This window comes from Gavialis gangeticus, unplaced genomic scaffold, assembly GCF_001723915.1.
Source record: "Gavialis gangeticus isolate Ggan-Ray unplaced genomic scaffold, GavGan_comp1, whole genome shotgun sequence".
Taxonomy (NCBI): domain Eukaryota; kingdom Metazoa; phylum Chordata; order Crocodylia; family Gavialidae; genus Gavialis; species Gavialis gangeticus.
Window position 1 is genome coordinate 4,891,700 of NW_017729007.1, and position 12,646 is coordinate 4,904,345.

General features: G+C 41.5%; 1 protein-coding gene across 1 annotated transcript in view; it reads left to right on the forward strand.

Moving 5' to 3' along the window:
* Positions 1-12,646, forward strand: part of PTPRZ1 (protein tyrosine phosphatase, receptor type Z1) — a 210,128-nt gene that overhangs the window by 127,257 nt on the left and 70,225 nt on the right. The window contains 2 exon segments of the mRNA XM_019509246.1: positions 6,105-6,148; positions 9,597-12,646. Coding sequence (XP_019364791.1) covers positions 6,105-6,148; positions 9,597-12,646 — 3,094 coding nt within the window.

Below are 12,646 nucleotides of genomic sequence, written 5' to 3' on the forward strand. Positions count from 1 at the left end.
AAAATTAAGGCTATCCTATATAGAAAAATCAAGCCATTAAACACACTGGATGTGTCTACATGAGACATATCTGCACAGTCATTACTGCACATTTATTTAGTACTTATATTAGCAAGTACTAAATAAATGCACAGTAACTGGAGTTACTGCACAGTAGTGCTGGCAAATGTCTTTTAAGTGAAGCTACAGCACAATAGCCTAATAATGCTGTGTAGTAGCATATTAGCACTGTCCATGCTGTGATGCACTGCTGTGCGGTATTATTCAGCTACTGTGCAGTCAGCAACTTGTGTAGACATGCCCTCTGTGTATAGACCATGGGCCTGGTTGGGCAGGGCATGCATGTGGCATGCTCAAGTCATTGTGGCTGGAATGCACCACAACTGCTGCAGTGCGTACAGATCTTAAGAAACTAGTCAAGATTTTACCCTATAGTTTTTTTCTGTTTGTTTTTTAATATTGTTTAGAACTAAATAATCTTGAAGTGCTTTACCTGTACATATAAAAATATATTGGATAGATTTTTAAAACCAGATAGAAGATATAACCACACAACTATTTTTGAAATTAATGAGAGTTGTGTAGCTAACTGCCCTACCCATCTTTAAGAACATTTCAATTATTTGCTTTTGGAAGTGGCTCCTGAATGATAATCTAAATACATTTATTAACTCTTTAAGATAATATTTTTTATAATTGTGAAAGCTTTGAAGTACCTTCTGCTATACTTTATTGGTGCATATATGCTTCAGCTGACACAGGAAGTGAACCTAAACATATATCCTCGCATTTTTCTATATAAGCATGTCAACTGGAGTTTGTCATAAAAAAAATGTAAGATATAGCACTGAAACTTTTGTTCCTTATACAGCATCTCATACTGACAGCAGTTCTTTGTAACTTCTGTATAACTGATATTAAGTATATATTAAATGCTTCCCCAAGGGGGAAGGTGGCTTATAATCCTGTTTCTGTTGATAATGTGGAAAATCTAAGTGTTTCATTTAAAGGTTTTAAAGCATTTTTATGTGTATTCTTACAATATCATTTATTGTGTATCGTGGCCTGCAACTGAGAATAATTTATTGGGTGAAAAATATCCTAAAATTATAGAATAGGTTGGTTTAAGAACATGCTTAGAAGTTTAAATGTTAAGAAATATTTTAGGCCCAGATCTTATTTTCACCCAAAACAACTAAGACTGGATGGCTGCTTACCTCAAATTTATGTCAAGGCTTAAGAAAGCAATCCTATTCTGCATCTATGATGCCTAGTAGGGCTGTGCAAAGCTTTGGATGCTGATTCAATATGGAGGAGATTCGGCCTGATTCAATGGCCAAATCTCCGAATTCAAATTGAATCAGGAGACCAATTAAATGGTCCGAATTGATTCAAAGCTCTCCAAATCAATTCGGAAAAGATTCAGAGAGCTTGGGAGATTCGGGCAGTCCCCAGTGGCTACCGTAGGGAGCTGGGCCTGGACTCTGTGCTGGTAAGTAGAGAGTGGTGGAAGGGAGGCTGGAGAAGAGGGAAGGGAACCATGGGCTTGACCCTTACCAGGCCGCATCCTCTATCTGCTTCCCCAGCCCCTCTGAGTGCCCCCTGACCCCCACCTGCTGTCGCAACCCTGCCCAGCCCCAGCTCCCAGTTGTTTAAAAAAAAGCCACTATTTACCGGCTGCTGCCAGGCAGGGGGGCGATCCACACTGCTCCACGCTGCATGGGGGGCTCTGTCACCAGCCCCATGACCCCCGCCTGTTCTCCCAGCCCCCTCCATGGCTGCCCCACCCACCCCAGCTCCTGACTCTTTTAAAAAAATAAAAAACAAAAGCCCGAACTCATTGGATGCTGCAACAGCCTTGGGGCTTCTGGGGGCTCATGGCAGAGTCCCCACAATGCAGCACGAGGCAATGGGGGGCAGTGGGGATTGCCTTCCCACCTGGCAGGATCCGGTGAGTTTGGGGCTTTTTTTTTTTTTAAGAACTGGGAGCTGGAGCTGGGTGGGGCAGCCATGGGGGAGGCTGGGAGAGTGGGGGTTGGGGGGATTATGGAAGAGCCCCCCATATGGCATGGGGCACTGGGGGGCAGTAGGGATTGTCCCCTTGCCTAGCAGCAGCTGGTGAATAGGGGCTTTTTTTAAAGAGCTGAGAGCTGGGACTGGGAGAGCAGGCGGGAGATTGGGGGCTTGTGACAGAGCCCCACCACACAGCATGGGGCAGCAGGGATCGCCTCCCTGCCTGGCAGCAGCTGGTGAGTTCCAGGCTTTTTTTTTCAAAGAGCCAGGAGCTGAGGCCATGTGGGGCAGCTGGTGGGGGATGGGGCCAATTCGGAGATTCAGCCAATTCGGTGGTGGGCAAATCTCTGAATCGGATTCAGTCAAACTGATTTGGGACAGTGATTCGGATCACCAGATCGAATCACTGTCCACCGAATTGGCTGAGTCCAAATCTGAAGCAAATACTAGCCACTTTGCACAGGCCTAATGCCTAGGTCTTCTGTCCTCTGGATGGACAAAGGTATGGGCAGTTTTAAGCATTTGGATAGTGTTGGGATCCAGTGCAATCTAAAGCAATGAGAGTAGATATGCCCTGTTGGGATCTAACTGACAGAGACGTTATCTTACCAGTACATCTAACTGAAAAACATCAGCGTTGACTTCAGTGTAAAATCTTGGTCATGTCTATGTTTTGTCTAATAGCCTTATGGTTAAGATATTTGCCAGCTAAGGAGGAGACTTCATTTTTAGGTTCATCTTACTCAGGGGTATTGAACTATATTTCCTACTTCCCAGGAGAGTGCTCTAATAACCAGGTTCTGTTTCCATTTTCCACCCTTCCTCTTGAAACTGGGCCATGGTTGGGAAAATAATACAAGAGCCTTTGGGGCCAGAAAAAAAGCACTCAAGAGGTAGTTGTCTGTAGCCCAGTTGCATAGGTACTGCTCCAGAAGGGGAGGCGTCCGTTGTCCAGTTACTTCTTAAGGAAAAATGCATAAACAAATCTGGCAGTAGGGACTAAAACCAAGTCCCTACTCTAACCCACATGCATGCCATAATCACTAGGCTCACTCACTGGATTGTTTATGTATTTACGTTAGATTGTCATTTGCTAAAAACAAAAACAGAAATAACCCTGGCTGCAGAAGGCAGATCCTAGGACATCCCCTTTAAAAAGGAATGCCCTCTTCACTGAGCTAGAGTCACACTTCCTCTTACCTCTACTCCATTTGGCCTTGCATCCTTTATACCTAGTGAGCCAGCTTTGACCATAGGATACTTTCAGCCATGCTTGATTCATTGGTGGCTAGGCAATTGGATCAGCAGAGTTCAGTGTCATATTGGATTGCTTCTGGTCATACGCACTCATCCAAGTCTAGTCACCTAAGATGTAAGTTCAGAAGGAATTACAAAATGTTTTGTAAAAATTTAGCTACTGCTCAAGGAAAAATAGGGTCAGGTTGATCATTTAGATGCTGTAAGCTGCATTTGTGCCTCTTCCATGTCTTAGAAGTGTAAGAGAATCTTAGTTATAAAAAGTTTCCTTTAGTCTTTGTACTATTATTTCTGCATCTGTTATATGAAAGTATTTCTAAAAACTTTCTAATCAGTGTATTTATTCTTATCACTTTAAAACATAAGTTATTGAATAACCAATTTGTAGTTATAGAAAAAATAAATATGTCATTAAACTATGTAAGAGGCTTTCCCTTGTTTGAGAAAATTAGCATATTACTAATACATTACAACCTCATTACAACAAACAGTTGTATGATCAGGATAAAAGTTTATTAAGAAAAGGTGTTCACTGTAATAGCGTTGTCAATTTGTTGCATCATAATGCTAAAAAAATGGTTTCTACTGTTGGGTTTGGTAAAAGGGGGTTTAGTAAGCAGTTTTTATTGTACGCTATTGAACTTAGAGGTACGACTGGCAAAACCAGCATAAAGAAGTATTCGAAGTGGTTCTGGCAAGTAGATTTGTTTTGTTGATATCTAAACAAAAACACAGGTTTTCAGTGCCCAGAGATTTAGTGAATGTTTTTAATTATATGTATTGTAGAGAATTCCCATTTAAAACACAAGGAAGAAATTGTAGTTTTACTTTGGTGGAACCAGAGAACCCATACACCTCTTGCAGTTTTCATCATAGTGAAAAAATATACAGATACTATTAAAATTTAACTGTAAAATCACATTTGTTTTTTCCTCCAGATATTCAAAAGATAATGTAGTTACTCTAGAAACATACATAGACCTGAAATCAGAAAGAAAACATTAGTTTTATGTGTTCAAATGAAAATTAATCCCAATAGCAAAATAATCTTATGTATTTTTCATTAAAGTAATTAAATTTTACAGTACTAAGAATTTTCATATTGCTATTTCAAATGTAAGTGTAAACCATTGAGAAGCCAGGGAACATCATCATCTTTTCCTTCTAGCCTTCTAAAAGACACAGGTAAGATAACTTTTCTATGTTTTGTTAATATAATCTGTCAAGTATGTAATTAAATTGTTGCTAATTATAAAATGATTTCATGCAGAATTATTCATTCAATTTTTACATTATACAATCTATCAATATGCCTGTTTTAGCTTGTTAATGTAATGAACAAAAGGTATATTACACAATGATATATTGTGGAATACCAACCTTAATATCATTCAGGAAAATCACTAAATACAATCTGAAAAGAGTGCAAATTAACTCTTAGATCTGAGACTGAATTTGCAGGGCTAGCAGTTGTGGGGGGGAAATTTTTATATTTGTATACTCAAGAAACTTAATATGGAAATCAATGTGAAACAACAAGTAGGATACTATGTTTAGAATATTTTTTCAGACTAGAACTTCTTAATTCAGTCAGACCTAGCCACTGGCATGTATTGTTACTTAACCTGTAAAATAATTGCAATAGGATGTTGAGACAAAAGTCTCAGCAAGATTCAATAAGGCATTGAATATAAGAAGTATTTCCTGGTATTTGGAAGATACCTAATGCTTTTTCCAAATGATTGGAAGGTTTCTCGTGCATTGCTTTGAAAAATCTAATGACCACTGTTAGGAAAGGTCAAAGAGCAAAACAGGAAGTGACAAATATAGAGTAACTATAGTCTAATGGGGTGTGACAGTATCACATTCAAATGGTTGCATCAACGTTTATTTAATAACTTCTACACAGCAAAGCAGCTTCAACAGGATGAGAGAGTCATCCTGAAACACACTAGCCTGGTAAAGTATTCTCCTAGGATATGAAAGACCTGGGTTAAGGTTCTTGTTCCAAATGAGGCAGAGGTAGGGCTTCCAGCTCCCAGCTGAATACTCTTAACTACCAAGCTGTTAGCTGTAAAGTGGTTCCAAATCTAGTATCCAGTCCTGAGCACAGGAGATATATGAGCTGGCAGTCTGACTTTTCCCTCATAAGTGCATCAAGATGTGTTACCTTCTCCACAGTGGTGTGGATTATGCTGTATACCACCTTACACATATGACCCTGCAACACAGACACACTTTGTTCATCCTTTCTTTATTTGCATATATTGTGCCAAGAAAAGATGGCAGGGAATTGTTCAGTCCAATCTGATGTACCTGGCTGTATTTAGCCTTTCCTTCAGCAGGTGTGTTCATGTTGGCCTACCAACTATAGAGTAATATGTGTATAATTTCAATGGCACTAGAGAGCCAAAGCACTTCTCAGCTGGTAGTGTGTGTCCTTTTTCCCTTGTCTGCCTGCTAGCCCCAGGTACATCATTTAATCCTCAGTCTTTTGCCAACATGCAGCCAAGATGTGCTGTAGCATCCATCCTGGGCCAGTCAGAAAATGCTGAAACTAAGTGCATGCTTTCTGATTGCTTCTCCCTTTTTTGTTATTCTTTTTTGCAGCTTAGTAGCATCTCAAAATAGCATTCCCTAAATATTCCTAGACCTAAGACTAATGGGCTTATTGGAATTTAGCTCCATTAGAAATTTCTATGGAGTATAAAGAAGTTTTGGTCTATTGTAATCACAAAATTTATACCCTTTGAAAAGGAAATTGTTCCTTTCAAAATCAATAAATCTGTGCATTAAAAATGTTGTATAATTTAATACATCCGTTTGTTTTGTAGATATTGACCTCTTCCCTGACTTAAAGGAAACAGAAGAATATGAGGTATCATGTAGTATAATTATTTCATTTGTTCATTCATTAGTTTTTAAAGAAGGAAGAATTGCTTAGAGTCGTATCTTTTACTGGGCCTGCTATGTTGCTAGGATAAAGTTAAAGTTTGAGTGTGAAACATTCTTCATCAGGTTTCAGTTCACAGGAGACTTGACAAACAATATTTTGCATTGGAACATTTATCTAACTTTAGCCCAACTATATAGTTGATCCAATAAAATAAATCACCCTAAACAGTTCTTGCCTCTCATGTAATTTCTGGACCACCATGGCTACAACATTAGTTCTTAGAAGCTTGTTTTGAAAATATTACAGAGCACACTTCATATAAATGTGATAATTGCAAATTCACATGATAAAATTAATTTATTATATATTTTAACCTACTCACATATACTCTGTCCACTATCTCAGATGGAATCATTCCAGGACCCTGTGGAGCTTCAAAAAATTACACTTAAAAATATCCCTCTGAACTGAAGTGCTTCTTCCTTCCCTCTAAATATGGAATTGCCCTATTCTTCAATACAGATTCTTTAGGTCTGTGTTAGAGAAAGCTCCCCTTTCAGACAGTCATAGGTCCATATATGCAAAGTGTCCAATGCCCAGTTCTCTGTAAAACTACAAATGGAAACTTTGTCTACTTCATCTAGTAACCCCAACCAAGTCATTCATCTTTCCAACCTAGCCAACCAATTCATCTACTTACCTATATTCATTTAATCTGTTTATCTAGGAATTTATACTGTATCCAAGAACATGTTATTTTAATGTTAATTTCAGCTGAAATTTAACCTGAGTTAGGACTGAATAAAAAATGCTGGCATCAGCCTTGAGAGAATTGACTTTCGGAACCAAATGTAAAGTCCTACTGTATATCTTTTTCAGAAGTGGCTTCAACTGTTCAGTAAATAATTGCTTGGAAACCTGTAACAGAGCTTTTTGCTAGTGAGATCACTAATGTTGACTATGAAACTGTTTGAACTGTCTCAGGGTCATATTGACATTTAGGGCATGTCCAGACGAGCGCGCACATGCCAATTGCCCTGTCTCAAACCCCTTTGAGATGGGTCAAAAGGCACGTGTGGGAATGAAAAAATGTTTCTTGTGCTGCAAATTTGCAGCGTGGGGACAAAATTAGACCATCCAGGGGTTAAAAATAAATGCTCTGGAGAACAGCGGAGCAAGGCATGGTCCCCGACCATGCCTGGAGCTAGCACGGAACTCAGTCCTCCAGAAGAGACGCTCTGGTTTTGACCAGAGCATCTCTTTGGTGCTCCTGCTGCCCCCGGCACTGTCCAAGGTGAATTAGGGAATGGGGGTGGGGGGACTTTACAGGTGTTGGGGGGCAGGGGGATGTCAGGGGCATGTTGGGAGTGGTGGGGGGATGTCCCCGGGGCTGCAGGGGCGAGTAGCCAAGCAGCCACAATGAAGCTGGCAGCACACGAAGGGACCTGGCCCAGACCAGTGTAGCTTGCTAGTCCGGCTTTGCACCACAGTGGGTTGCACGGCTTCGGGAGGCGCACGCAGGAGCTGCGCCTCCCAGAGCCATGTGACCCACTCCAGTGGGACCCACTCCTCATGGGGCTGGGCTGGGCTGGGTCCCACCACATGCCACCTCCCTGCAGGCACAGTGGGGAAGAGCTGGGACCTGGCACAGCATGTGGGAACTACACACCGAGCCCAGCTGGGTCCTGCTGGCGCTGGGGTTGCTCATGCTGCCTGAGCCCATCTGGGTCCTGCCGCCATTGGACCAGCTCAGCCATGCAGCACAAGCAACCCCAGGGCCAGCACGACCCGGCTGGGCTTCGTACACGGTCCCTGAGAGCTGGGAGCTGGCAGCAGCAGGCTCAGAGCACCCCACTCCCACTGCTGCTGCAGAAGTTAAGTTATGAGCCCTGTGCAGAGGGGGCTGTGGCCCTGCAGGGTACCTGGGACCCTGTGCAGGGGGGGCTGTGGCCCTGCAGGGTACCTGGGACCCTGTGCGGGGGGGGGCTGTGGCCCTGCAAGGTACCTGGGACCCTATGAGGGGGGCCTGTGGCCCTGCAGGGTACCTGGGACCCTGTGGGGGGGGGCTGTGGCCCTGCAAGGGGGTCCATTCCATGTGCTGGGGTGGAGGGGCTGTACGCTGTGCAGGCCAGGGGACCCACCCCTTCTGAGCAGCCCCACACCTACCCACACACCAACCCACATCCCTCTCCACACACATACACACCCCTTCCCACCCCATTTCTGCAAACACCACATCCCCCCGTCACAGGCCCATCATATGTGAAGAAAATCAAAAGCACACATCAACACATATAGTTATTCAGAATTTATCATCATGATGATAGAGAGACTGGTAGGCTTCCAAATTGCTTTACATTATAACTATACCAATATAGCATTGCCCAACTAATCAATCCCTTGCTATCTCTCTCTCTCTCTCTCTCTCTCTCTCTGTGTGTGTGTGTGTGTGTGTGTAGAGTGGTCTTTTGTTTTTGTGGAAGAACATGGATTTTGGAGTATTTTTAAAAATGGATTTGGGATGCTGCTGCAGCAGTCAAGCTGGCACAAGGGATAGTCCTCAGATATCAATTGACTGGGCCCCAGAAGCTCCTGAAAGCGAGTAGCCCTGAGCTGCTTGCCAGGGCAGCTTTTTATACTGCTGGGGCCAGCACAGGTGCTGGCTCCAGGCTCTAGTTCCTCCTGGCTTCAGATCCAGCAAGAGCCAGGCAGGGTTATTTTGCCCCAAGTGGCACAATTTGCTCCACAACAAAGTGCATGTACAAGCACGTGTGCTGAGGCAAAAAGTCCCAGCTCAAATTTGCAGAGCTTCTATTTGAGTTGCTGCAAGTACACGTGCCTGCATGTGTGGAAGCACCCTTAGTGTCCATACCCCTTATCTTCAGTTACTATGAAAATTAAACTATTTGAAGACAAAATAGATAAAACATCCTCTGTTTTTAACATCAGCGATGGCTATACTGATATCAAAATGTTAATGCAGATCTCCAAAACATTATCCAGATAAAAATATTCTCCTACTGACAGTTGTATCGGGCCTCTGGTTTTTTTATCTTTACTTTATGAAATAAATACTTATATAGAGCTTTCTGGATAAATCATACAAAATACTGTGACAGGTTTCTTAATGTCCCAAAGAGATGAATATAGCAATAACACAAAACTTAAGCAAGTCAAATGATCTATGGTTCTTTGTCAGTCTTACAAATTAAGAGCAACATCTAGTTTCAAGTAACAGATGACATGCATGTTTTTGTAGCTATAACAGTTTAATCACAAAGGCTCGTGGCCATTTCAAATAATATCTGCAATTTCTTCTGTTTTAATTTGTGGAAACAGTATTATTACACTATTTGTTTTGAGTTTTCCTGTTTATCTATATAAATGTTCCTTGTGGATTTTGACTACATTGAAATTTTTCCACCCATAGGAAGATGATGATGAGAAGGAAGCAGAAATGGATGAAGACATCACAGTGATTCCTAGTACTGATAGTGCTATAAACCAAATAAGGAAGAAAGAATTCCAGGTGACTACATCTAGCTACAGTCAAGAGAAAATGGGGACAAAATCCAATGAAGCAAAAACAAACAGATACTTAAAGAAAGAATCACATGGAAAGGATATTTTCAAAGCATTTTTTTATCCCACTTCCCAGCCCGTTACTGAAACATCAGATGAAGAGGAAGATACTTCTTTGGAAAGTCAGACTGTAACCAGAATGCCTCCTCAAGTTAATGACCCCACCAAAGGTACTGAGGAAGAGTATGTATATAGTTCTTCTGGCACTGAACCAACAACAATGTCTGCTGCTGGTAGCAGTGAGGAAGATTTTTTATCACCAGTTTTCAAGCCTGATCAAGATGCAGATGATTCTTGGAGCTCCATTCTTACCACTACTTCTATGCAGTTTCTTACTGAGGAAACAACCCAGGAAGACATCCTTCCCTCAGGAAGCCCAGATATAAGCATGCATGATTTTCATTCACAAGGCTATAATCAGAATGTTTCAGAAGTTGTAGCACCCTCAGAAGCTGAAGAATTTGCAGATAATGCACCTTCTGATGTTGATGGAAAGTTGTGGTTTCATAATGCTACAGATTTGACAGATAGAGCTGTTGTTCCATTGGATAGAAAGCAGTTATTTCAAACTAGTTATACCAATGCTTATATTGAGGGATTAAAGCCAGCTACAGTACCCTATTCCAGTGGTCCAGTCATGTCACAAGATACTTCAGATGCGGATATAGAATTGCCACATTATCCTACTTTTGCTCTCTCCCCTACTGAGTTATCACTTCATTCTGTCTCTTCAAGCTCTGGAGAATATGGTTCTTCTTCTGCTGCCAGTGAGGTACTCTCTCAGACAACTCAACCAGTGTATAATGGTGAGATACCTCTTCAACCTTCCTACAGTAGTGAAGTGTTTCCTCTAGTCACCCCTTTATTGTTTGACACTCAGATGCTCAACACTGCCCCTGCTACACCAGGTAGTGATGTGACCTTGCATGCTACACCTGTATTTCCCAGTGTTGATGTGTCATTTGAACCTACCCTGTCTTCCCATGATGATGTACCTTTGCTTACATTTTCCTCTGCTTCCTTCAGTAGTAGAATGTTTCACCACCTGTATACAGTTTCTCAAATGTTTCCACACGGTACTCCAGCTGTTGCAAGTGATAAGTTGTCCCTGCATGCTTCTTTGACATTGGCAGAAAGTGATACATTAATACAGCCAAGCCTTTCTCAATTTTCTGATGTGGTGTCACATCAGACCACTCATGCCGCTTCAGAGACATTGATATCTGGCCATAATAGAACTCACGTATTTTCTCAAGTTGAACCATCCAGCAGTGATTTTAAAATGCATGCACTGTCTACAATGTCTGAACTTGCTTATGCTTTGTCTAGTAATATGGGCTACCTCCAAACCTTTACTGTTTCTTATGACTCTCCAGAATTGGTGCATGATTCTGTTGGCGTATTTCATCAAGGTCCCTTATTTAGCAGCTATAACAATGTACTGGTGCATAAGCCTTCTTCTGTAATATCACAAGCTGATACTTTGCTACAGCCTACACGCTCTCTATCTAGTGATACGGACTGGTCTGAAGCATACTCTGGTAGTGAGTCCCTTTTGCCTGATACAGATGCTTTGGCCATACTTAAAGTTTCTTCATCTGATTCTATAGGTGAATTTACATATGCAACACCTGGGTTTAGTGAAGTTAATAAGACACTTCATAAAAGTGACATAAGATACGGAGATGAAAAAGAACTGCAGTTTTCCTCCTCTTTCAGTGAAATGGCTTCCCATGCTGAAAGTAAAGTGATGCATGAACTTCCTATATCAGTTTTTAACAAAGATATAATTAATCAGAATACATCTTTGCAAGAAATCCCACTTCCTGTTTCTAGCACAAAGGGAATCCTTCCAGTCTCTCTTGCTTTTCCCACTACTAAGAGTTTTGATCATGATATTAGTAAATTTTCAGAAAATCACTTTTCTGTTCAGCCTTTGCATGTTGCACCTACAGCCTTTGATGACACTTTGCTTAAACCTATGCTTAGTGCAATCTCAGATCAAGCTCTCTCTGTCCCTGCTTCTAGCAAAATGTTGTCTCCTTCAACTCAACAGTACATTTATGAGACCTCAGCTGCAATAAATAATGAAGCATTTCTACAAAACTCCTTCCAATCTTCTGGTGATGGCTCTCTGCTTAAAACAGCTGCAACTGTGCCTAGTGATCCAATATTGGTTGAAAGCTCCCAGGTTTTTAAAGTTAGTTCTACATTTGACCAAATATTGCATCCGATGGCACCAGATTCTGCTGCAAATAAAACCATGTTGCATTCTACATCTGCACCGTCAATAATTGATAATTTGTCCCACCCTTCTAGTAAGCCCACAGCATCACTTCAAGGTTTAACTGTTCCTTATGTGAGTGAGGAACATGTTTCATCCAATTTATTTAACGGTGAAGATATTCAGCTGGTTCCTCCTTTATTGCATAGTAGTGGTGTTTCATTCCAGTCAACCAATTTAGAAAACACAAATGCCATTCCCCCACAAGTAGCAAATGCTGCAGTGGCTACTCCTTTCCTAACAGTTGACTCATTACCAAGTATAGCCACTTCTGTAAGCAGCCACATTTCTTCAGATGTTTCTCAAAGAAGTGAGGCTACCAGTTTTTCAAGTGCTACTGTTGTTAATGGTTCTGTTCATGTACCTGCAGTTGTTTCTGATTCTCGTGTGTCTGTTCATCACACCCTTCCTTTACCCAATGCGTATTTTTCTGTTACATCTGTTTCTCCCAGCAGTGAGGGCCATTTAACCCCAACCAAGTTACAGGTTCCCTCTAAAACATCCTCAGGGCTGTCCCCCAGTGCCAATTCTGATACTAATTTGTGGTCTTCTGTAGTAGATGATGATTATGATGAATATGATTATGCCTTACCTGTAAGTAATTGTATCACATG